General features: G+C 38.4%; 1 protein-coding gene across 3 annotated transcripts in view; it reads left to right on the top strand.

Annotated features, from left to right (window-relative positions):
- Timp (Tissue inhibitor of metalloproteases) overlaps positions 1-27,500 on the top strand; it is a 201,791-nt gene that overhangs the window by 34,087 nt on the left and 140,204 nt on the right. Inside the window, exons 1-2 of one of the 3 annotated variants that reach the window (XM_086543474.1) lie at positions 1-270; positions 7,677-7,795. The exon at positions 1-270 is cut by the window's left edge and continues 7 nt beyond it. In XM_086543474.1, coding sequence (XP_086399600.1) covers positions 7,678-7,795 — 118 coding nt within the window. In that variant the 5' untranslated portion in view covers positions 1-270; position 7,677. The remainder of the gene's footprint in view (positions 271-7,676; positions 7,796-27,500) is intronic. The other 2 variants (XM_086543475.1, XM_086543473.1) reach the window with 2 other exon arrangements.

The following is a 27,500-nucleotide window of genomic DNA, read 5'->3' on the forward strand; positions in this document are numbered from 1 at the left end:
CGAGTCCGCGCTCAGTCGTTGTACAGACGTGGTCGCGGGCGGACCTCGCATTCGGAGCTCCCGCGTGTGTCTTGTGTGTCGAGAGGGCGGGCGAACCACGTGTTTTCGGTTCGTGTGGGCGTGCGGGCGTGGATAGCTTGAGGCCGTGAATATTGTACGATCGTAGAAGAACGTGTTTGGATAATTTACGGGTATTGTTTTTTTTTCTCTCTTTTTTTTTTTTTTAAGAGGGTGATTTCTTGACTTGTCTTCGCTTCGGGATAAGAAAAGGTTTTTATATTTTTGCTTTCGTTGGTTTTCTTGTTTTCTTATTTTTACCCCCCTTTTCGCGTTTTTTTTTATATAGTGTCTTGTATATCCGCTTAAAAAAATCTTCCCTTTTCTGTTTCTCTTATTTATTTTTTCGTGTATTTTGGTCTTTCATTTTCCAGATCTACCTGTTAATTTGCTTGTGAAAATCTTTACATAACATCTTGCAAACCATTCTATTAATTTTCTCATTGCATTAATTGTTAATTGGTGCATATACGTATGCTTACAAGTACGCACACTTCAGCATTTAAGAAAAACTTTATCTAAAATTTAATAATTTATTCTGCTATACCTAACACATTCCTAATTATACTGACATACACGCTGAAAAAATTAATAGATAAAATACATAATTCAAAATCTAAACATATTTTTAAGGATAAAAATTCGTATTAACCTATTAAAAAAATGAAACGAATCAATATAAAAATAACTGAAGGTCGAATTGCGCAACATTACGTAAACAAACACAAACCTCGCCCTAATTAGGTGTATTTCCTTGCATATAATTTTGCTACCCGGTTTACCTGGATGATATATATACATCTCGTGTGATATAAAAGTCTATTTTCTTTTATATAATGGGATGTCTTGGCTGATAGATAGGTAGTTTTAATTTTAAAGTAAGATTCTGTAGTTTTGTGTCTGGGAAGAGAGATGGAAGGGAGAAGGAGATAGAAAGAGGGAGTTTGACTATTGATAAATTTATTGAGGCAAGCGGTTACGTTTCAAAAGCAATGAGGTGAGAGAGAGAGAGAGAGAGAGAGAGAGAGAGAGAGAGAGAGAGAGAGAGAGAGAGAGAGAGAGAGAGAGAGAGAGAGAGAGAGAGAGAGAGAGAGAGAGAGAGAGGAGAGAGGGAGGGGAGAGAGAGAGAGAGAGAGAGAGAGAGAGAGAGAGAGAGAGAGAGAGAGAGAGAGAGAGAGAGAGAGAGAGAGAAAGCTGTAGCGATTGTTTTTTTCGTTTGAGTAAGAAAGGGAGAGAACGAGAATGAGAGAATAGGTAGATAGGTAGACAGACAAAAGCAAACAAACAAATAAACAAAAACAACCCCACAGCTGTGTATGTTCAAACACTTAATTTTTGGTTGCATTCAATTGCTCTACTGTTTGATCTCTCTCCAGATAAGAAAATTAATTGCAATTCAATGTGCACCACACGCTGTCGATAATGAGCTTGACATTTGCTCATATGACATTAATAATATTTTTTTCTGAATCTGTACTGTACACCAAAGACAAATATTATAATCATTTCTTGCTCCCTCCAAGAGAGAGAGAGAGAGAGAGAAAGAAAGAGAAAGAGAGATAGAAAGAATGAAACAGAGAGCGATAGCGAGAGAGAAAGAGAGAGAGAGCGAGAGCGAGAGATAGAGAGAGAGAATAAATAGATAAATAGGTGAAGAGATAAAATAATGAGGGAAGAAAGGAGAAATACATAGAAACAGACTGAGAGAAAGATAGATAGATACAGATAGCTAGCTGCTCCACACCCAAGGAGCTAACCAAAAATAGTGACCACAAGAATTGACCACTTCATTAAGACCACCAATAACAATACTAAGATATCTTAACATTCCATACCCCGTTTTATTTTTGTATTTCTTTTTTTACGATATATCAAGTGTAAGAATGTCCCATCACTTGGAGAACCATTGTGCTTATCAATTTGAAGTTGTTTTGATTGACGTACTTAGCACGTCGCGACGGGGTGGGGTGGGGGGTGGGGGGGGGGGAGTTAGTGCTGGGCTTTGTGTCTGTCGGGTTTTGTTTTCTCTGTCTGTCTGTATGGTGCGTGACTCTGTCTTGTTTGTGATGAGTAAGGCTGTACTATTATTATCGTAGTAATTATCATCGTCACCATCATTACCATTATTATTATCACTATCGCTATCATCACCATCATCATTTCATCCCAACTATAATTTCACATTTCATTTTGGATTTACAATAAACCACAACGAAGTAACTAAAATTTTATTGATATAATACTATTGAATATATTTGAGTGTCGGTTAACCTTAAACAAGTAAGTGATAGACATTATGATTAATATTGTAAGTCATTATAAGAGATATCCTGTTATTATTATTGTTATTGGTGTTATTATGATTATCACCCTCATTATTTTTATGAGCTGGAGTTATAATATATCATTACTATTGCTGTAACCATCGTCATCCTCATAGTCATCACCTTCACCATCGTCATTCTTCATCTTTGTCTTCGTCTTTATCTTTATTTTCATGTTCATCTTTTACTTTATCTTCATCTTCATCTTCATCTTCATCTTCATCTTCACCTTCACCATCATCTTCATCTTCATCTTCATCTTCATCTTCATCTTCATCTTCATCTTCATCTTCACCTTCACCTTCACCTTCACCTTCACCTTCACCATCACCATCACCTTCACCACCACCACCACCACCACCACCACCACCAAAACCACAAATACCATTGCTATCATTATCATCATTATCCTTAATCTTTCTATCATTAGAGCCAGTCACATCGGTTTCCCGTTTCGCTGAACATTCCCTCGTGTCCTTTATTCGTGTGCATCTGTGTTGACGTGTTGCCACAGAGGTCCTTGTTGTGGTCATTGGTGTGGGAGAGAATGAGGTAATAGAGAATGAGGGAGTGAGTGAGTATGGTGAGGGAGAGAATGAGGTAGCAGTGAGTGAGGGAGTGAGTGAGTATGGTGAGGGAGTGAGTGAGTATGGTGAGGGAGAGAATGAGGGAGTGAGTGAGTGAGTATGGTGAGGGAAAGAATGAGGTAACAGAGAGAGAGAGAGAGAGAGAGAGAGTGGGGGGAGAGAGAGAGAGAGAGAGAGAGAGAGAGAGAGAGAGAGAGAGAGAGAGAGAGAGAGAGAGAGAGAGAATGGTGAGGGAAAGATGAGGTAACAGAGAGTGTGTGAGTGTATGGCGTGGGAAAGTGTGACAGGTGTCTCGAATAGTTTAGATTATGTCGTGATACAAAGCGTTTGATATTTGGTGCATTTTTTTTTTTTTTTAAGGGTATTATTTTATAACTGTTAGTGTTCATTATGATTTTTATTATTGTTAACATTATTATTATTTATATAAAAATATTGTAATTATTATCACATTGTTATCATAATTTGTTATTATCATTATCATTATTATTATTGCTGTTGTTTTTCTTCTTATTGTTATTATTGTTATTATCATTTTTGTTCTTCTTATTATCATGATTATGATTACTATGATCATTACTACCACTGCTGTTATGGTTATGATTATCCTTATTATCGTTGTCATTACTAATTCACTAATTTCATCATATTTTTCATTGATATTATTGTTATTATTGCTTTCATTATCATTATCATCAATATCACCATTCTGCCTCCATCATCATTATCTTTCATTATTCTTTTCATGTTCTTTTTTTTTTTAACTTTAGCAATAAAGACACAACGATATTTTCTCCTTCAGTTCCTCTGGGATGACGTCATAGTCCGAAAATAACTCATGAATACTCGTTATACATAATTATCAAGAACACATTGTAAGTGGCATTATATTTTCTGAATAAATGAATATGTATATAATGTTACTACTGCTTATGTTGAAGTATTATGAAAATGATGATGACGTTATGCTCATATTTACAATACAAACAATTTTATAAACGTCAATGACAGTGTTGATGATGATGATGATGATTAATGTTATTATTGTTATTATTGTTATTATTATTATTAGTTTTATTATTATTTTTATTATATTATTATTATTATTATATTATTATTATTGTTATTATTATTATTATTATTATTATGATTATGATTATTATTATTATGACTATTATTATTATTATTATTATTATTATTAATATTACTGATATCACTATTATTTTTATTACTATCATATTTGTTATCATCGTCATTCTTGTTATTCTTATAATTAAACATTATCATTATTATCATCAATATCACCATTCCGCCTCCATCATCATTATCTTTCATTATTCTTTTCATGTTCTTTTTTTTAACTTTAGCAATAAAGACACAACGACATTTTCTCCTTCAGTTCCTCTGGGATGACGTCATAGTCCGAAAATAACTCATGAATACTCGTTATACATAATTATCAAGAACACATTGTAAGTGGCATTATATTTTCTAAATAAATGAATATGTATATAATGTTACTACTGCTTATGTTGAAGTATTATGAAAATGATGATGACGTTATGCTCATATTTACAATACAAACAATTTTATAAACGTCAATGACAGTGTTGATGATGATGATGATGATTATTGTTATTATTGTTATTATTATTGTTGTTGTTTTTATTGTTATTGTTATTGTTGTTATTATTGTTATTATTGTTATTATTGTTATTGTTATTGCTGTTGTTTTTGTTCTTATTGTTATTATTGTTATTATTATTGCTGTTGTTTTTCTTCTTATTGTTATTATTGTTATTATTATTGCTGTTGTTTTTCTTCTTATTGTTATTATTGTTATTATTGTTATTATTATTGCTGTTGTTTTTCTTCTTATTGTTGATATTGCTATTGTTGTTAATGTTATTATTGTTGTTATGATGATGATTATTATTGTTATTTTTGTTGTCATTATCATGGTTGTTATTATTGTTATCAGTATTACATCAATGATGATAATGGTAGTTTCTATTATCATTATTATTATTGCTGTTGTTTTTCTTCTTATTGTTATTATTGTTATTATCATTTTTGTTCTTATTATTATCATGATTATGATTACTATGATCATTATTACCACTGCTATTATGGTTATGATTACCCTTATTATCGTTGTCATTACTAATTCACTAATTTCATCATATTTTTCATTGATATTATTGTTATTATTGCTTTCATTATCATTATTATCATCAATATCACCATTCCGCCTCCATCATCATTATCTTTCATTATTCTTTTCATGTTCTTTTTTTTAACTTTAGCAATAAAGACACAACGACATTTTCTCCTTCAGTTCCTCTGGGATGACGTCATAGTCCGAAAATAACTCATGAATACTCGTTATACATAATTATCAAGAACACATTGTAAGTGGCATTATATTTTCTGAATAAATGAATATGTATATAATGTTACTACTGCTTATGTTGAAGTATTATGAAAATGATGATGACGTTATGCTCATATTTACAATACAAACAATTTTATAAACGTCAATGACAGTGTTGATGATGATGATGATGATTATTGTTATTATTGTTATTATGATGTTATTATTGTTATTATTATGATTATTATTGTTATTGTTACTATTGCTACATTATTATAATTATTATGATTATGACTATTATTATCATTATTATTATTATTGTTATTATTATGATTATGATTATTATTATTATGACTATTATTATTATTATTATTATTATTATTATTATTATTATTATTATTATTAATATTACTGATATCACTATCATTTTTATTACTATCATATTTGTTATCATCGTCATTCTTGTTATTCTTGTAATTAAACATTATCATTATTATCATTACTGTTACAGGCATCACTATTATTTGTTCTACCTGCATAACCTGTTCAGCATAATTTGCACGCGCTAAAATAACAGCTCATTTCACCTGTTCATTAAAAATAACATTAACATCAACGTGAAGACAATAAGTAGAATACATATCAATTCAATTGTCACGACGATTCATTCATTTTTTTCCAATGAGAGAAGCTCGTGAAACGTAATCTGTTTGCAGTCAGCATTGCAAATGATATTGAAAATTGAAAATGATGTCTGCGTGATATGCAAACATTCGCAAAACTCACCATTATGTGATGGCTTCAAATGGCGTGTATTTCAATTACTTCTTTGTTAGAGGAAAATGACAATGTTTTGTTCGTATCTATCAATATGCATTTGTTTTTTTATATTTTTTTATTATAGTTTTTTTGTTGCTAATGTTGTTTGTGTTATTGTTACGTCTTGGTATTATATTTTTTGTTATTGTTCCTTTCATTATTGATATCATCATTATTATTATTACTATTGTTATTATTATTGCTGTTATTGTTGTTATTAAGATTACCATTACTATTGCTATTATCATTATTTTTATTGTTACTATCATTTTTAGTTATTAATTAGTATTATCGTTAATATTATTATCATCAATATTATCATTTGTATATGTATATATATTGTTTTTTTTCTCCGTTTTTCTTTATTTTTTCTTTGGCGGTGTGAGTTTTAGCAAATTCCATTTTTACTTAAGTCATATTTCGTTTTATTGTGACTTACACACAAGCACAGTTATATATCTATTTATCTATAAGTATATATATATATATATATATATATATATGTATATATATATATTTATATGTGTGTGTGTGTATACATATTTAATGAAGGAATTTTCTTGATTAACAGTTATTCTTCTTTTGTGATTATATATCCATATTTTAATTCACAATTAAAACATGGATATATATGACAGTCATTTGGATGGTTTCATCTAGTCATTCGACAATGGGTATATATATATATATATTTTTTTTTTTTTTTTTTCCTTTCTTTTTTTTTGTGTTTATGGCTTTTGTGTGGTCAGCGCCTGTCGAAATGATAGTGATATTTATGATGATGAAAACGATTATATTGATGGTGATGAAAATGATCACAACGACATATGTGATATTTGTAATTTTAATAATAATGATAACATATGTTGCAACTTCGACAAAAAAATTATCCTCTTCATGATTTAAAGTGATGTGCACGATTTAGATTTTTACTGTCGTTATTATTTTACGATTTGATTAAAAAACATGCTTATGATTTCACTGACGGTAATGACATGTAATTTATGCTAATTGCCTGTGGGATTACGTGGCCAGCTCTATTGCCTTCAGAGTTTATATCATTTTAGAATTTATTGCGGTATTATTATTGTTTTCTTTGTTTCTTGTTTCTTATTTTTCTTGCTTTGTTTGTACTTGGAATACTGTGTTTTTTGTGTGTGTGTTTTAGTTTAGTTTTTATGTGTCATTAATGTCTTTGTATTTTTGTGGATATGTTTATGTGATCATAACTATAACCACAACACCATAAGTATAACACCATAACTACAGCACTACGACGCAAGAACCATAAGACTATAACTTCAACGCTATAATCGTAACACTATAACTAGAGCACTATAATTTTGACACTATGACTACAACACTTTACTCATAATACATGCCTCCAACACCATTAACATAACACAATTACAATTTACATCACCTGTTTAAATTAATTAATTTATTCCTTTATCAATTCACATCAACAAGATCGAACGAATTTGACAACATGTCGTCCTTCCCTTTTTTTGACAGCATGGGCGGCCTGTGGTGGGTGACGGTGTTGGCCGTTGTGGGCGTGGTGGTGCCGCCCGCGATGCCTTGCTCTTGCCACATACGCCACCCACAGCAACATGTCTGCGAGGCGGATTTCGGTGAGTGTTGTTGCTATTTTTGTTGTTGGTATTGTTTGTTGTTATTTGTTTTTGTTGTGGTGTTATTGTGGTATTATTGTTAGTGTTACGTATTGGTATATATCGTTATTATATTATCGTTATAACTGGTGTTACGTATTACTCTGTATCATTATTATATTATCATATTACCATTACTATTAACATTATCGTTAGAATTACTATTATTGTTATTAGTTGTATTACCGTTACTTTTCCTCTTGTGAAACGTAGAGGGGAAATAGGGAATGAGGAAGAGGGGAAACACGGGACAAGAAAACAAAAGGAAGGAGAACAAGGGGACAGGAATAAGAAACAGAAGAACAAGGGGAAAACGATAGAATGAGGGGAACTGGGAGAGGAGAAGGGAGTGAGGAGTTTTGAGAACAAGGGGAAAGTCGAAAAAAATAAAATAAAACAAGAGGGCAGAAGAAAGGGAGAGAGAAAAGAAAGAGAAAGAGAGAACACGGGGGAAGGGAAGCAGGAGAAAATGAGGAAGATCGAACACGCGAAAAAGAGAACACGGGAGATGAAGAACAGTTGAGAAAGAGAACGCGAGGAAATGAGAACAGATAGAAAAGAAAACAAGAGAGAAAGAGAGCACATGAAAGAGAGAATACGCGAAAAAAGAGAACAGATAGAAAAGTATACGAGAGAAAAACGGAACAGAGGAGAAAGAGAACACGAATAAAAGAGAACAGATAAAAAATAGAACACGAGAGAAAGAATAGACGGGAAAGAGAGCACACGAAAAAAAAGAACATATGGGAAAAATAACTGAAGAGAAATATAACACGAGAGGAAAAACAGAATGCGAGAACAGTAGAACAGAAGAACACCTACTCGAGTTGAGACTTCTGTGCCTGGAGAGTATTTAGAGACAGAAACAGAGGTCATTCAAGCAGCATTAAAAGCAAGAGACAGGTACAAATAGCTTGTACTTCTTGTGGTCACAGAAAGAAAATAATTGTGTTAAGACTGAGGCACTAGTTTAATGACCGTTTTTCTTTTTTCTTTTCTTCGTTTTTGTTTTTCTTTCTTTTTTTCTTTTTTTTGAAACGCAAGCGACTTGCCGGTGACAAAGAATAAACACAAACAAAAACAAGACAAACGGTGACAGAGAACAAACGCAGTGAATTCCTTTGAGCCGGAAAGTGTGTCGTTAGTGATGGTGATACTTCGCTGATAAGGCGTTGAGGATTGGCGTTGAAGAGAAAGAGCGAGGAAGGAGGAAGTAGAAGAATGGAGAAGAAGAACAACAACATCAACAACAACAACAAGAATAAGAACAAGAACAATAAGAACAAGGATAAGGGGATGAAGGAGGAGGAGGAAGAAGAAGGATAAGAGAATGACGAAGAGGGAGGAGGAGGAAGAAGAAGAAAAATGATAGGAGGAGGATGAATGATAAATGGAGGAAGAAGAAAGAAAAGGAAAAGAAGAAGAAAAAGAACAACAAAAAGAAGATGAAGAGGAAGAAGAAGATCAATAACAAGAAGAAAGAAAAGAGGAGAAAGAAAGAACAATAACAACACTAAAACGAAGAACAGGGAGAAGACAAAGAAGAAGAAAATAAGGGTTGCTGACGCCATGGCCAGTGGCAAGAGAAAATCCTGGTTGATGAGATGAAAATATGTCAGGAGTTTGAACAATATGTTGTCCTTCGCCAAGCCGTACCCGCTCCCCTCTCAACATAGCCTCATGCCGCCTCATACACCCTCCCTCGTGCTCATGGTTTACTACTTACCTCCTCTGCCTAATACCTCTTTCAACCCTCTTCTTATCTTACTCCCTTTTCCTTTTTTCCTCCTTCTTCCCCTTCTCCTCCTCTCCCTCTTATCTTGCTCCTCCTCCTCCTCCTTCATCCTTATCATCCTTCCTCTTCCTCCTCTATCCTTCTTCCTCTTTCTCCTCTTTCCTCTTTTTCCTCCTCCTCCTCCTTTACTCCTTTCCACTTCTCCATCTTCCTCCTCCTCCTCCTCCTCCTCCTCCTCTCCCTCCCTCTCCTCCTCCTCCTCCTCCTCCTCCTCCTCCTCCTCCTCTTCCCCCTCCTCCCCTTTCCTCTTCCTCCCCCTCTTCCCTTCTCCCCCTCCCTCCTCCATTCCACCGTCTGATGCGATATTACAGATATCCAATTGTAGTGAGTGAGCGAGAGAGACACATGACACAGACAGACAGACACAGAAAAATAGGCAAGAGTTGATATCTTCTTCCCTCCCAACCTCTTTCTCTCCCTCCTGCTCCTCCTCCTCCTCCTCCTCCTCCTCCTCCTCCTCCTCCTCCTCCTCCTCCTCCTCCTCCTCCTCCTCCTCCCCCCCCTCCTATGCCATCCTCTCTCTTCTTCCTCACCCCCCTCCCCAACCCTACCCCTTCCCCATGATAGTGATCATTCCCCAGCTGGCTTGGAGGGCGATGATGGTGATACGTGATAGTGCCCTGAGTTTATGGTGTGTGGAGCGATATAGTGATATGCGGGTCAGAGAGAACTGATGCTTGTATTACGAAGTTATTTTACGAAGCGAAGTGACTTGGATGAGGGGATATTGTTGGTATTGTGTGTCTGAATAGTATGGTGTCAGGAGCTTTGGAAAATCTTGGTAGCTGTTGTTTTTGTTGTTGTTTTTATTTTTTGTGGTATTATTATTATTATCGAATTGTTATTTGTGTTATTGTTATCTTATTGTTAGGAATGTTATTGATATAATATTGTTATTGGTTTCATTTTATTAAATGGTTATTATATTATAACTTATATCATGAAGACTATCATTACTGTGATTTTTTACGTAATAAAGTAAAGATAAACACTATTGTAAATAACAAAACGTCTTTCCTCGCTTTCCACTCCCCCCTCCCCCCTTCTGCTTCTGTTTCCCCCTCTCCTCTTCCCTCTCTCTTTTCCCCTCACTCAATCCTCCTATCGCATCGCCTCTTCTCCTCTCCCTTCCTCTTCCCCATTCTTCTCCAACGCCACCCTTCTCATTTCATCTCCTCTTTTCTCCTCCTCTCTCGCTTTCCCCTCCCTTATCTAATTTCCTATTTTCTCCTCTCTCTCTCTCTCTCTCTCTCTCTCTCTCTCTCTCTCTCTCTCTCTCTCTCTCTCTCTCTCTCTCTCTCTCTCTTTCGCTTTTCCCTCCTCTCCGACTCCCCTCTGTGATGCCTCCCTCAGGGCATTTGAGGGTCACATATGTCTAGGAATTCCTCAAAGTTGCAAGCTGGAGAGCGCCATGACCTCCGGCTGGAGAAAGGTCGAGGGCCAGACAAGACAGACAAGAATCTGGTGACCCCGTCTGTGAATCAGCTGATCCCGTCTTTAAGTCAGCTGACCCCGTCTGTGAATCAGCCGATCCCGTTTTGAATTCAGCTGAATCAGTTGATCCCGTTGCTCTTTCAGTCAGCTGATTCATTCTATCAACAAGCTGTTTTTTCATAATATCTTGGTGACAGTAATAATGAAAGATAATATTGTTGATGATCTTGAAATCGGGAATCATAATGGTAATGGCTCTTGTAATGATAATGAAAGATTAATAAAAAAAATGAAAGCAAAAAATTTATCAAGATATGTAGAAAAATATTGATCAAGAAATGTTTAGATCGGCAAGTGAGGGATAATTTGATATAGAAGAGAAGAAAGGAAAAGAATTGCCTTTGGCGGTTCAAGATCAAGCACTTAGACCAATTGATAAAAAGAGTTTCCCAAATTATAGAATGTGGAGAAAGGAAAAGAGAAAATGAACTCAAATGGTCTCAAATTGAAATAAAAAAATAAAAAAAATGATAGGAGCTGATACTGATCATGATTGATAATGATGATAATGATTGTAATAATGTTGATAATATTGATGATTTACATAATAGTGATGATAAGGATAACAGCAACAAACCAACAATGATGACGATAATAATGGTAATGATAATGATGATGAGAGTGACAGTAAGCAAACACATACCATGACCAAAGGCCGTCTCACATACATTCCCATATCTGTTTCTCTTTTATCAAATACATTCTTATATCTAAAAAGGGACAACAGTGTACTAGAAAAGTAAAGAAGGTAAACTATTGTGTGACCGCTGCACGTAAACTACATCCAGCTTTGAACACAAAAGGTCAGACATTGTCGTTATTGAACTAAGGGGTCGAAAATATGTCTCATTTTTTTATAAGTGGCTTTTGGTGCGAGGATCGAGCTCAGAGAGAAGGAAAAGAAATATGTTTGTTCTTTTTAAAAAATACGAAATATTTAAGACTTAGCCGAGTGAAGTAGAGACAAGGGAAACGAGAAAGGGAAATGCGTATCGCCATCTCGAATATGAAATGTTTGTGTGACTATTTTGTGTGTATGTGTACGTATCTCAGTAAGTAATCTTTCGTACGTATGTGTATTTTTATTAGTTTGTTCATCTCTTTTACATACACACTGTTCTATATATTCATTTTAGAAACATTCAAGATATACCATTGTTAATAAAGTGTTTATTATTCTCTCTGAAACTTATCAATGGATATTTGAAAGTCTTTCTAGAAATGAAAGGCAATTGAAAGTTTTTACGAAGGACATGATTTCTAAATTCTTTTTTTCCAGTCGAGAGTAAGATACGCTTAATTAAGAGTTTGGTAGTGATTGCTTGAATGCAACATGTCCGAATAACTTCGTTACATCTCAGTTAATTATCATCTCGAATCTTCTAGTTATCAAGAAAGTTTAATTGACATGAGCAATGACCTGTCAAGACGTCATCAATCTTCAACATATCAAGTGCATCTTTGCTTTTGAAAAAAAAGACTCCTAAAATAACACGAATGCCAAGAGATGTTGTAGAATGTGAATGAAGAACAATAACGCTATAACAAAGAACACAAGTAGAACAAGACAAGTTAACTTCTTTTGAGACTTTGTTTTAAAAGAGTGACGAAAATGGTCTTAACGATAGCCATGGTGATGTAAATAAAGTAATAGTTTTAATGATAACAGTTAATGTGAAATGAATTATATTTTCACGAAAGAACATCTAGAAAAGAAAAAGAAAGGGAAAACGATATAGAAAAAAAATAGAATCAAGTAAAAAGGAAAAAAAAAAATGAAAAAGAAAAAGAAAAAAAAATAGAAAAGAACATTAACGAGAGAAGTAGAAGAAAAACGAACACGCATAAAAAAAAAGAAAAATACGCAGTAAAAAAAAAAAAAAAAAAAAGGAAAAACACTTTGATAAGAATTAGAGTTTAGAAACAAGGATTCGAAATAGATACGTATTATTTCCGAAGGCCTACACTGCGTTTGTTTCAGCGAACCGTTAAGTGGAGTGAATTCAATGCTAAGTGGCATTGTGGTTCTGGCTCAGTGTAAACATACAGGGTGGGAGGGGAGTGGGGAGGGAGATGATGGAAGGGGGGAGAAGAGAGCGGGGGGGGGGATAGGGACGTAGAGGGAGTGGTAAGAGCTGGGAGAGGGAGGAGGAGAGAGAAGGGAGGGAAGGGGAGGGGGTAGGGAGGCTGAGAGAATGGTATTAGTGGAAAAAGGAGGAGGAGAGAGAAAGGAGGGAGGGGTGAGGTGAAGGGGAGTGGGAAGGGAGGTATACAAGATGGGTGAGGAGAAAGGAAGGAGAAAGGAGGAGAAAGGAAGGTTAGAGGAGGAGATAGGAGGGATGATGGAGGAGAGGTAGAGGGGGAGAGGGAGGAAAGGAGGATTAAAAGATAGGGAGAGTATTTAGTATTTAGAATAGAGTGTCTGTTGGGTGATAATCAGCTTAATGAGGCTTAGGTTCGATACACAAGTAAGAGCGAGAGTTCTGGACTGAGAGAAAGCGAGGGTGAGGTTTGAGAGAGAGAGAGAGAGAGAGAGAGAGAGAGAGAGAGAGAGAGAGAGAGAGAGAGAGAGAGAGAGAGAGAGAGAGAGAGTCAGAGTGAGAGATTGCTGCATCTGAAGCTAGAGACGAGAATGAGTTAGAGTAGGAAAGCTCCAAGTTAAGTGAGAGTGAGTTAGAGCGATACAGGAAGTTAGAGACAAAAAATTGAAGTTGATAGACAAGAGTGAAGGAGAGTGAGAGCTCCATCGTGTTGCAAGATGAGCATGAAGTTGAGTGTGAAGTTGATAGACAAAAATGAATGTGAATGAGAGTTCCATCCTGTTTTGCAAGATGAGAATGAAGTTGAGAGACAAGAATGAATGAGACTGAGAGTTCCGTTGCGTTGCAAGGTGAGTATGAAGCTAAGTGTGAAATTCAGAGACAAGAGTGAATGAATGTGAGAGCTCCGTCGTGTTGCAAAATGAGTATAAATTTGATCGTGAAGTCGAGACAAGAGTAACTAAGAGTGAGAGCTCCCGAGTACGACAAGACAGCGTTCTCGAAAGGCAATGAAGCAGCGATCCATTGCACGAGAGTCGACGCCTGAGAAGCTAGTCATCAGTAATGAGCCTCACGTACGAGGGGGGGGGGGTAGGGGTATCGGGGCCTCAACTCACGGTTCATGCACAGCTTTATCTCATTTTGGTCCTCACCCAATAACCCCGTCCCTCTTCCTCTCCCTCCCCCCTTCCCCTCCTATCAACCTCCCTCCTTCCTTCCCCTTTCCTCTCCCCTCCCCTTCCCCTCCCATCTCCCTCCCTCCTCCTCCCCGTGTTCCTCCCCCTTCCTCTCCCACCACCTTCCCTCCCATCTCCTTCCCTCCTCCCCTTCCCCGTGTTCCTCCCCCTTCCTCTCCCACCTCCCTCCCATCTCCCTCCCCCTTCCCCTCCCTTCTCTCTCCCTCCTCCCCTTCCCCGTGTTCCTCCCCCTTCCTCTCCCACCACCTTCCCTCCCATCTCCTTCCCTCCTCCCCTTCCCCGTGTTCCTCCCCCCTCCCCTTTCCCTCCCATCTCCTTCCCCCTCCCATCTCCTTCCCTCCTCCCCTTCCCCGTGTTCCTCCCCCTTCCTCTCCCACCTCCCCCCTCCCCTTTCCCTCCCATCTCCCTCCCTCCTCCCCTTCCCCGTGTTCCTCCCCCTTCCTCTCCCACCTCCCTCCCTCCCCTTTCCCTCCCATCTCCTTCCCCCTCTCTTTCCCCTCCCATCTCTCTCCGTCCTCCCCTTCCCCGTGTTCCCCTCCTCTCCTCTCTTCCCCCCTTCCTGTGCACTGAAAATTGGCGTAGGAGTGTGAGGTGATAGGGGAGGGCTGAGTGTGTGTCGGAGAGAAGCTTGAGGGGAAAGGGGGTCGAGGGGAAATTCCTATGATGAAATGGCATTCCTTGGACTTGCTTTATGTCCTTGTCACGTAGGCAGACGTATGTAAGTGGGAACACACACGTATTAACGGTCACGTGTATTAACGTAACCCTTACTTAAGTATACATGCATGCGCACGCGCGCGCGCGCGCACACACACACACACACAAGAAAGAAAGAAGAAAAAAAACGTATGGTCACGCCACACTCTAGGATACTGATAACCATTATCTATTACTAGACTATATACAGAGATTGCCGTGTCGCCTTCGCCATATCCCCCCTCCCATTCTCTCTCTCTCTCTCTATATATATATATATATATTTATATATATATCGCTCACTTTCTCTCTATCTTTCTATTTTTCTCTTCCTCAATTGCTTCCTCTCTCCCCCTCCCTCTTCTTTCCTTCCTCCAACCTCCCTCCCCTTCCCCCTCCTTCTCCCTCTTCCTCCCTCCCTTCCTTCCTCTCCCTCTCTCTCTTTGTGTCATAGTCAGTCGTGCCCCCACTTAGAGCTATTGAGTTAAACGCGCTGACCCAAACCAAATACACTCTCGTATAACGCCAGACTGCTTTTTCTGTCTGCCTGTCTGTCTGTCGTCTGGTCATGGGGTGGGGTTGGGGGAAGGGGGAGGGGGGAAAGGAAGGAAGATTGAGATGCAAAGGAGAAAGGGTTGGAAGGACAAGGGGGTCGGGTGGAGAGTGAGGGGAAGAAGTATTTGAGGTAAGGGGAAGGGGTAGGTGGAGGGTAGGGGAGGAGGAGGAGGAGAAGGAGGAGGCGGAGGCGGCGGGGATGATTTGGGAAGGGGGAGGGAAGAAGGATGAGAGAGGGAGAGAAGAAAGGGGAGAAAGGGTTGGGGGAAGAATGGTAGGGGGGATGAGGGGGAGGGAAGAGAGAATGGGAAGAGGACCAAGGCGACTTGTGAAGGCGAAAGAGGGCAATAAAAACTGAAATTGAATATCGTTAAAATAGAAAAAAATAATGAATTGACGATTAGAATATCATATATATTGCAAGAAATGATAGAACTGTATTGATGATGCATGACTCAATTGGAGTGTGTATATAACTTTGCAGTGTTTTATATATATTTTTTTTCGGATTTGATATTTTTATGAAAGTCTGAAAGGGAAAGTTTTTCAATATTGTAAATATTATGTAATGATAAATGCATATGCTCTCAGGGATAAATTAATAGAAATATATATATATATATATATATGTATATATATGTATGTACACGTACACACACACACACACACACACACACACACACACATATATATATATATATATATATATATATAAACATATATATATAAACATAAATATATTTATATATTTATATATATGTATATATATGTGTGTATATATGTATGCATATATATATGCATATATATAAATATAAATCTATTTATATATATATACATATATGTATATATATATGTGTGTGTGACTTTGTCCGTGTATGTGTCTGTGTACACGCACATATATTCACTAAACTATATTATAAAGGTGAAATCCCTTGCTTAAAGAAAGAAAGAAAAAAGCATCGTTTACCAATTCGTCTCAATCGCCGTCTATTTCAAGGAATGACAAGACGTCTAAGAACGAACGAAAACGAGGAGAGATGAGGGGGGGGGCGAGGAGGAGCGAAGGGAGGAGGGAGAAGAAGAGATGGAAGAAGGGGGAAATGAGAGAGAGAGAGAGAGAGAGGAAGGAGGTAAGGAGGGAGATCAGGAGGAGTGGGGAGAAGGGAGAGAAGAGAGCGAGGGAAGGATCAGGAGGTAGGGGAGGGGGGTTAGGGATGAGAGGGAGCAGTGAGGAAGAAGAGGGAGGATAAACGGATTGAGATTGAGTGAATGAGTGAAGATGGAGTGAGTAGGGCGAGATCAAGAGAAAGAGCGGTGAGGGAGGAAGAGGGAAGAGGAGGAAGGAGGAGAAACCCCTCCATTGAGAGGTAAAGGAAACCCCAGTGAACGAAGCCTTAGTTAGATACCCCGATGAATTAAGTCCAATCTCACAGAGGTTATTGCGGCGCTCAGACTCCATTAGCGAAAAGGAGGGTATGCGTGCGGGAATCAGGGCAAGGCGTACCCTATCTCCTTATTGCTCCTTTCATCATGCTCCTTCCTCTCTTCTCTTCTCTTCTCCTTTCTCTTCGATTTTTTTCCTCCTCTTTCTCCCTATCCCTCTCCTATTCGTCTTCCCTTCCTTTCTAATCTCCTCTTCCTCCTCCTCCCCTTTCTATTTATCCCTATCTATCTCCTTTCCCAATTTTCTCCCTTCTTTATCCCCTTCTCATCTGATATTCTCTCCCTCATTTCCCCTTTCTTCATTTTCCCTCCCTCCTCCCTTCGCTCCTTGAAGCCTCCTGCTGCTCTCGTAAGTGCTCCCAGTAGGATTCATTCCCTTAAGGAGAGAGAGAGAGAGAGACAGACAGACAGACGGGCAGATAGATAGATAGATAGATAGATAGAGAGAGAGAGAGAAGAGTATGACAGTCATACATGCCAAGATCAAAGTGTATCCCCAAGCCGGCACCCGAACGGAGATCTTGACAGCCTGACAAAAAGACGACGAAAAAACGGGATAGCTTGCGAGCCTATAATTATTCGTCGACTGCGATAGAACAGTGGCAAGTATATATCTAAAAAGAATCGTAATCGACAGCACACATAAAAAAAAAGCCTTGACAAAAACCTCTTAGGTCTCCGAGGGATGTGAATGTTTATTTTCTAAGCTTCTTTGGGGTTGTGTAGGTAGGGAGATGGCGTTTTTTTATTCTTTTTTTTTCTTTTCTTTTTTAAGTTGGTCGATATTTATGATTTTGGCTTCTTCATTTGGGTGTGCGCGCGTGTGTTTGTCCGTGTTGATATAGATAGAGGCAGACAAAGACACACAGGCATACAGATATACAAAGACTAGTAAGCAGAGATATAGATACCGACCGACAGCCAGCCAGAAAAAGAGAGAGTTTGCGTGCGTGTGAGTACTCAGATATTGATGCAGGCTGCCTTGTTGACAGGCGGGGAATGCAAGCAAGAGATAAGCAAACAAGCAAGTGAAGAAGCAAAGCGTTAGACGCGTTGGAATATGTTTATAGATAAACCAACAGACAGACAGGCGAGCAGACAGATGAACAACCATAGAAATAACACATTCAATCAGAGAGTCAGTTAGGAAGGCAGAGAAATAACCGTACAGACAAAGATAATAACAGACAGGCAAATGAGTATACTGATAGACAGCCATACAGATAAAAGAGACCGGGAGCCAGGAGTCAGACAGGAAGACAGATAGCTGTGCAGAATATTTCTTACACTACGACGAATATTTCTCCCAGTATAACTATGGTATTCTAGTACAACTAATATATCTCCCAGTATATGTATCCTAGTATAGCGAATATTTCTCCCAGTAACTAGTATATATTCCAGTAGAACAAGTATCTGTCCCAGAGCTACATTTTTTTCTACCAGTACAACGAATATCTCTCAACATAGTAGATATTTCTCCCAGTAAAACGAAAATGTCTCGCAGCACAGTTCTTAATTCCCAGTACAAAGAATATCTCTCCCAGTACAATTAATTAATGCTTCGCCCAGTACACTCAACACACACACACACACACCGAAACGTCATGATACTTAGCGGAGGATCTATAGAGAATCATTCATGACGCAAGACAGAACATGATCTTAAATGATCGCTGCTGCATTTAATGTCAGTGACACGCGCATGCACCTTGTCTAATTACCGCCTTCATTCATATCATACACCCACGCGTTCATTCATAAGTATACTAGCGTCTTTGTTCGTACGGGGAGGAGGCAGAGGAGAAGGGGAAAGGAAGAAGAGGAGGGAAGAATAGAGAGAAGGGTAGGAGGGAGGGATAGAGAGTAAGAAAGGAAGGAGGGAGGATAGAGAGTAAGAAAGGAAGGAGAGATGGAGGAAGAGGGGGAGGAGAGGTGGGAATGGAAAAAGAAAGAAAAACGTTGTGAAATAAGGAGGGGCAGAGAGGAAAGGAAAGGAACGAGACAGGAGAGAAAAAAGAAAGAAAGAAAGGAGAGGAAAGAGAGAGAAGAAGAAGAAAAAAAAGAACTATCAGATTAACAAATGCCACAGCGAAACAAACAAACAAAACCAATGAATGAACACTGATACGGGGATGAATGAATGAATGAATGAACAACCAACCAAGCGAACTCCTCCCATTTCTCACACTTCTAAGGACCACGCTATTTACTCGAGATCGCATTACAGCTGATCCGAGGTTGGAATGCTTGAGGGTGAAGTCTCGAGTCATACTTAGGAAGTTCACACTCGCTCTGTCCTCCTGGCGTGTCGACGTGCATGTCATTTAAGGAGAGATGAGATGAGTGTGGTTTGTGGGTATGGAGGTTGGTATGATTGGTATGTGTAGAAGGAGTGTATTTGCTTGTGTTTTTTTTTGTGTGTATGTGTATATACAGATATACATTAAAAGATAGATACATAGAAAGATACTCAGAAATAAATAATAAAAATAAAAATCATAACACCAGACAACCAACAAACAAGCCAAAATACCAAAACCAAACGGCCTCCAACGACCCACCACCCACCCTTACAAATAAAAAAAGAAAAGAATTAGTACCGTCGGCGCCTATCTCCTCCGTCGCCATTCCGACATCGAACGAAGAACCCGCTGCATCGTCGCCGTCACATTCCGAGCTGAACGAATCATTTTCTATCGTGGTGTCTCGGCCCGTTTTCTTTGCTGTGTTTAAAAAAAAAAAAATCTCGTTTTCTTTTGTCTCTTTTCGGTCGTGTATGAGAAGGAGACTTTTATTTGTATTTTTTTGTATTGCTTGTTTTATTTTAATGTGAAAAGGATTCATGTATTTGTTCGCTTATTTGCTTATTTTTTTCTTGTTTTATTTCAATGAAAAGAGGATTAATGTATTAGTTTATTTGTTTACTTATTACTTTATATACCTCGGTTGGCAGTTCCTTATTTTAATTTTTATTTTATTTCTTTTTCATTTTTTTTCCCATAAATGGTTCTTTATTTTTTGTTGATCATTTCATATTCATTAAAATTTTAAGTATTTGTTATTCACTTATTCTGATAATTATCTGTTTCATTATCATATCTTCCTTTTTATTTATTTGGTAATACAGAGTGGCCTTAAAGTTATGAAAATCAAGATACACAAAAAGACAGAAACAGCCATAAATACAGACACAGACAAATACAAGCATAATATGCATAATCGAAAAACATAGACACAGACAACCAGAAAGACAATCAAACGGTCGAAACGAATAGACAGACAGACTTTCGGTAGCTCTTATGTCCCATGCCACCTTCTCGTTCCGCGGAGACTACCTGTTGGCTACCTGGGGTACTCTTCGGGGAACTATATGGATGCTACATAGGTGCCGTATGAGGGCTACTTGAGTGCAATTGGGAGACTGACTACTTGGGTGCTACGTGACTGCTACTAGGAGACTATTTGACTATTACTCGGGGACCGCAGGGTGCTACCTAGGTGATTATCTGGAGGCTACTGGACTACTATTCTGGGACTATTCGGTTGCTCATTACGAACAACGAGGGTGCTACTCGGGGACTACATTGGCACCACTTAGGGGCTATCTCCGCGGCGCAGAAATTATGTGTTACCCTAACAGCTCCCGCTTGTCACGTGTCCTCTCGCCTCTTTTTTTAACACGTGGATGATGGCTGTTGTTTACACTGTGGTGAAAGGGAGAACGGGGTTGGGAGGAGAGAGGAAGAGGGAGGGGGGATGTAAGGGGAGAGAGGGAGAGGAAGGGTGAGAGAGGGGGAGGAAGAGGGCGATGAAAAGAGGGAGGGAGGGGGAAGGAGATGAAGGGAGAGGGAGGGAGGGATGGAGCGAGGGAGAGGGAGGGAGGGATGGGTAGAGGGAGAAAGAGGGAGGGATGGAGAGAGGGAGAGGGCGATGAAGGGAGGGAGGGAGAGAGAGGGTGAGGAAGAAAGGGAGAGGGAAAGGAGATGAAGTGAGGTAGGGAGAGAGGAAGATGAAGGGAGAGAGAGGGAGGGAAAGAAAGAAATACGAAGGGAGAGAGAGAGAGGGAAAGAAAGAAAGAAATATTACAGGAGAGAGAGAGAGAGAAAGAGATTAAAGTACAAATCATCATGCTCAGTCTCCCGCTAAAAGACATTTTATTTTATTTTTTGCATTCCTTCTATTTTTTCTACCGTGTCTCCCTCTGATTTGTCAACTTTTTCTGCCTCCCAAGAGATTAGTAACTTGCTTCTCGTCTAAGGCTTAAATCTTTTACGAACGTCTTTTTTATACGTCCGAAATAGGGAATAGACATTCTAATTCCTTTTTTATTTTATTTTTTTCTTCATTCGATTTGGACATTTTTCTTCTTTATTTGTTCTTATTTCTTCTTACTTTTTCCTTTAATTAATTCATTTTCTATATTTATTCTTCATTTTCAATACCCTTTTCTTCATTATTTTTAGAATTTCTTTCCTTTGATTTTTATTTATTTATTCATTTTGGATATTTTTGAAGCGTTTGCATTCCCGGCGCTAACACACTAAACCCAGAATGAATGTTGTTTGTTTAGAATTAACATGCGACAACCTTGTTCAGAATGATGAAGGGGGGGGGGGGCAGGGGATAGTCAGACAGGATTAGGGAGGAGGTAGGGTAGGCTAAGGGGAAGGGGAAGGGTAGGGGGGAGGAGTTGGATGGTAGGGTAAAGGGTAGAGGGGTCGAGGGTATGGGTAGGATGAGGGAGGGGTGGGTAAGGGGTACGAGGTAGTAACAGCTACTGTTGAAAGAAAGACGATTAGAGAGAGAGAGAGAGAGAGAGAGAGAGAGAGAGAGAGAGAGAGAGAGAGAGAGAGAGAGAAAGCGGGGAAGGAGTAATAAGGAAAGGGAAAAGGATAGAAAAAAGAGTGAAAGAATGATGAAAAAAATAGAAAGAAAGCGAGAGAAAAATAAGAAAGAAAGAAAAGAAAACCAGCAACCGTATTTTAGCAACAAACTTTAAAATGGCGCTTTATCAAACCCAGCTACACAGCCTCGTCCACTGCGTGTTTATGTAATACTGTAGAAGTTAAATAACGTTTGTTGTTGGATGTTTTTATCGCGTGATTTACGATGTGATAATTTGAAGGGGAAATTAGCTTCCATTGTTGTTTATTATTGATGCTGGCGCTATTACTGTTGTTTGTGGTATTGTTATTATTGTGGTTACTGCTGCTGGTACTAGAAGTTATTACGGTTGTTATATTTGTTTACGATTAAAATGGTAAGAAGATTATCCTATTAATGTTGTTCTATCGTTTTCATCATCATGATTATCATCATTACTTTTATTTAATACAACCAGTAGTATTACTTCTACTTCTATTATTATTACTATATGAATGGCTACTGTTGATGTATGATATATCCTTATTACTATATCTTCTTGATATATACTTATCATCATCATCATCATTATTGTGTCTCTCACCTTCACATCATTGTTGCTTTGTCTTTTTTCGTAAAATGAGAGAGGAAAAAACATAAATTCATAAAATTAAAGTAACTCAGCGCTGTTGCCACACACCCCCACCCCCTAAATCGTGGCAGCAATAAACAAGACGTGGCAACAACGCCTGAGTATATTATCCATTCCCAATGCAATTTGACACGTGCAGTGGCCGGAATCAACGGGAAATGTCGCTCCTGCATCCTTTTAATTATGGGATTGAAGGATTTGCAAATCAATTTAAAATCTTCACTTGTGACTTTCAGTTTTATTTTTCATTGGTTTTATTATCATTGGTTTTATTGTTATCATCAATTTATATTTTTATTATTACTACTACCACATTTTTTTTTTGTATTATTTTTTATTATCGTTGTTATTATCAGTTCCATTTTATTATGACTGCTACAACTGTTGTTATTTCTCCCATAAGTAAAACCATTAATTTTTGTTTGTTGTTATATATTTTTTACACATAAGCGAATGATGATAATAATGGTATATGTTAATAATGATGATAATAGTAATGATAATGATAATAGATGTTGATAATGATAATGATAGTGACCTGTTATCTCTCCATTAACTTTTCTTTTCTTTGGTCTCTCTCTCTCTCGGTCTCATCATTTTCCATTTTTATTATGCCAGGAATGGCTTTAGCGCATGGCGTCATGTTTTTGCATGACCTCATCGCGTATCTGTCGAGTCTCCCTTCCATGCACATGCCATGCACATCCTCATCCTGGTGCGCGTGCATGTGATGATAATGATGACAGATGTTCATCAAATCGCCATCTCAATCGCCGGCGTCTGCTGTGCATGATGGACGCGTCTTAATTACTCACGTCTCATGCGCATGACGGCATGAAGACTTTTCCTGATACTGAATTTATGGAAGAAGGAAAATAAAATGGGAGTGATTTATGGCCTCGCAAGTTTCGGCTGATAGAGAGAATTAAGAAGGATTGGTTCTTGTCTCCAATAAGTAAGAGAGAGACGAGAAAAGAGGAAAGAAAATAGAGTAAGAAGGAGAGGAAGAGAGAATAGAGAAAAAGGAGAGAGAAAGGAAGGGATAGAGAGAGAGAGAGAAAGAGAGAATAGAGAGAAAAAAGAGAGAAAGGAAGGGATAGAGAGAGAGAGAGAAAGTAAGAGAGAGGGGGGGAGAGAGAGAGACAGAGACAGAGAGACAGAGACAGAGACAGAGACAGACAGAAAGGGAAGAATACAGAGAAAGTGATTACTATAAAAATGGGGCATACAAAAAGAGATAAAAATAGAAAGTGTTAGAAGATGAAAGACAGACAAAAGAAAAAGAAAGCCAGACAGACAGACAGCGCGAATGTGATGACGAAATTCCCCTCAGGAGCTAAGATGGACAGCTTAATCCCAACTATTGCATTTTTGTCTTTGACCGTTATTTTAGCTGATTTTCACGCCTTACAATGCAAACTGGTTATCTAATGTTTTGAAAGTTATTGGTTGCAAAGATTGAGGCGTATTAAAAATATATATTTTCTCTGAATTGAGGTGTATGTACTAGTTTACAGATTAAATTGCGGACTGAAGTGATGTTGGAATTATACTTTATGATTATGGAGATAGCTTGTTAAATCAGTATGAAAATACTGATAAATCTTTGGTGAAATGACTATGGCTAACATGAAAAAATATATGATTATGTAGGAAAAAGTTATGAGAAAAGAAAAGATCTTGACTGCTTCAATCTTTTCCTCCATTAATCTTTCTGCTCTGCGTATTCGAACACCTTTACTCTTCATTTTCCTTTTTTTTCTTGTTTCTCCCTCTACTCTGGTTTCAATTTTACTTTTCATCTTTTTGTTTTCGTCAGCCCTGCCTCGTGGGTCCACTCTTACTCTAATTTCCGTTCGTTATTCACACAATATCAAGCTTGTGACTGAAGACTTCAAGGTGCAAGCATTTTAGTCATTAGTTTGCTTATAACATGTTATTTCAAGCGTTCTTCTATCTAACACAACGATCTAGAACAAGCAGTTGTTGTTTAAATATTTCTTTCTTATTTTTTCTGTTTCGTTGTGTATTTGTTTCTCTGGTGTTTTCTTGTTCAATGCGTTTGAGTTGATTTAGGACTGTTGCTCTCGGTTTTACTATTTTCTTTCAATCTTATTCCTCGTATTTTGTGTTTACATCTCATCATCATCTCATTCTTTAACTTCCCCTCCCCCCCCTCTCCCCTGCATGTTCTTCTTTTTTTATCATTAGAGTTGGTTTATTTTGTTAGAATTTCTATTTTCCTTCTCTTTTTTTCACTTCCTCCAAATCGTCATAAATTCTCATAGTCTGCCCGTCATTGCTTTCATTTTTCTTCTGAAGACTTCTCCATAATCATAACCACCACCATCATCATCATCAACATCATTCTCATTATTCCCATCATCATCATCACCATTATCATTATCATCATCATCATCATCATCATCATCATCATCATCATCATCATTCCCACCACCATCATCACCATACACCATAAAAAAAACAAATATCAATGAATATCTCCAAGCGTCATCGTGACCTCGCCTAACCTTTCTTATTAATTCTCTTGTTTTTCTTAACCTTCTTCTTTATCAACTGTTTTTCTTTTTATTTTTTATTGTTCTTATCTAGCGTATGCCGATCCCTCCTTACCAGCGTGAGTGAGAACATGTGCTTTTGACGGCTGGAATGATGGAGGAGGCGGATGCAATTGCAGAGGCGGTGTTGACGTCTTGGTTGATATCGTTGCCGTGCTGACGTCGCGTTCGATGCTCTTGCAAAGACGATTAAGGAGGCGTAGGATGCGGTTGCAACATTGTTGACATCGTGGCGGGTGCAGTTGCAGTCTTGATGGATGCAATTTCGAAGGCATTATTGACGTCGGGGTTGCATTGACGTCGCGTTGGATGCGGTATGATTTAAGGAAGCGACGGATGCAGTTGCAGGAGTGGCGTTGACGAGATGGCTCATGCTATTGCAAAGGCGGCGTTGGAGTGGTGGCAGCCTCTACTGGCTCTGTGCCGCTGGTGGCGAGTGGCACTCCCTGGCGCTGCGGTTTGGCCCGTGACACCGCTCCTGTGCCTCCTGGTGGGGGGGAGGGGATGGGGAGGCAGAGGGAGTGGGATGAAGAGGTGGAAGAGGGAAGGGAAGGAGAAAGAGGAGGAGGAAGAAGAGGGAAGCGAAAGGGGGAGAGGAGGAGGAAAAAGGGGAAGGGGGAAGAGGGGAGGGCGGGAAGAAGAGTAAGAGGAAGGAGGGGAAGGGAGAGGGCGGGTGGAAAGGAGAAGAGAAAAGAGGGGGGAAGGAGGAAGAGGAGGAGGAAGAGGGAGGGGAAAGGAGGAAGGGAGGAGAGTGAGGGGAAAGAGAGGAAGAGGAGGAGGAAAGGGAGGGAAGAGAAGAGAAGGAAGGAAGAAGAGGGAGGAAAAGGAAAGGAGGGGAAGGGAGGGGGGGAAAGAAGAAGAAGGAGAGAGAGGAGGAAAGAGAAAGGAGGGCAGGGGGGGGTGGGAAAGGGAGTGTGACAGGGGGGGGGAGGGGAGAGGAAAAAAAGCAGGAGGATGAAGTGTCGCGGTAGGTGGTGATCATGGGGCCTTGCACGGGGGCACGCAGAATCATGCACATGCTACACCCATGCTACGTGGGGCTGTGTGTGTGTGTGCGTGTGTGTGTGTGTGTGTGTGTGTGTGTGTGTGTGTGTGTGTGTGTGTGTGTGTGTGTGTGTGTGTGTGTGTGTGTGTGTGTGTGGATTTTGTATTTTGTAACATGAACTTTCTTTTCATTTCAATTGTTCTTATGTAGAAGAAAATATGTATATACACATTTAAATTTTGATGCAGTGATTAACGGTCGCTCATACACACACACACACACACATACATACATACATATATATATATATATATATATATATATATATATATAAATATATATATATATATATTCATACATATATATATATATATATGTATATATGTATATATATATGTATATGTATACATATATATATACATATATATGTACATATATGTATGTATGTATACACACACACACACACACACACACACACACACACACACACACATATATATATATATATATATATATAAATATATGTATATATATACATATATGTATATATACGTATACGTGTGTGTGTGTGTGTGTGTGTGTGTGTGTGTGTGTTTGTGTGTGTGTTTATGTTTGTTTGTATGTGCGTGTATGTATGTGTGTGTGTGTATGCATGTATGTATGTATATAATATATATATATATTTATATAAATATATATATATATATATATATATATATATACATATATGTGTGTGTGTGTGTATGTATGAGTGTACGGACATGTATATATATGTATATGTATAGAGATATATACATATAAATACATACACATGTAAACTTTCTGCACTAAACTATGTTGCTTTGTCCTGCTAATGTTACGCAATAGACAAGGACTCTCTCTTTTTGCCTCTCCTTTACCCCCTTCGTTCCTTTACCCTCACCTCTCCCTTCCCTATTTATTGAGCCCCTGCTCCCCTACCATTCTTCCCTTTCCTTATCTCTGTTTTCCTCAACCTTCCGCGCTCTTTTTTGCTCCCCTTTTTCTCCTTCCAGCCTTCTTTCTTCTCTTTCTTTTTTCCGTCCTCTTTTTCTTCCTATTTACTCTCCATCCTTGTTTTTTTCCCTTCCTTCTTTCACTTCTTCTTTCCTCCCTTCCTTCACTCCCCAGTTTCCCGTCCTCTTTCATGTTCTCCTTTCCCCTCCTCCATACCCCCCATTTCCCTCCTCCACCCCACCCCCCATTTCATTCCTCCCCCTCCCCTTCTTCTAAGACGTACACTCTGCTCCTTGAAGTGTGTGTACGTGTGCGTGTGTGTGTGCGTGTGTATAAGGGTTATGTGTGCCCACTCCTGTGTGTGTGTGTGTGTGTGTGTGTGTGTGTG

The sequence above is a fragment of the Penaeus japonicus genome, unplaced genomic scaffold (genome assembly GCF_977035675.1).
Source record: "Penaeus japonicus unplaced genomic scaffold, GWHDUDI00000001_assembly GWHDUDI00000013, whole genome shotgun sequence".
Taxonomy (NCBI): domain Eukaryota; kingdom Metazoa; phylum Arthropoda; class Malacostraca; order Decapoda; family Penaeidae; genus Penaeus; species Penaeus japonicus.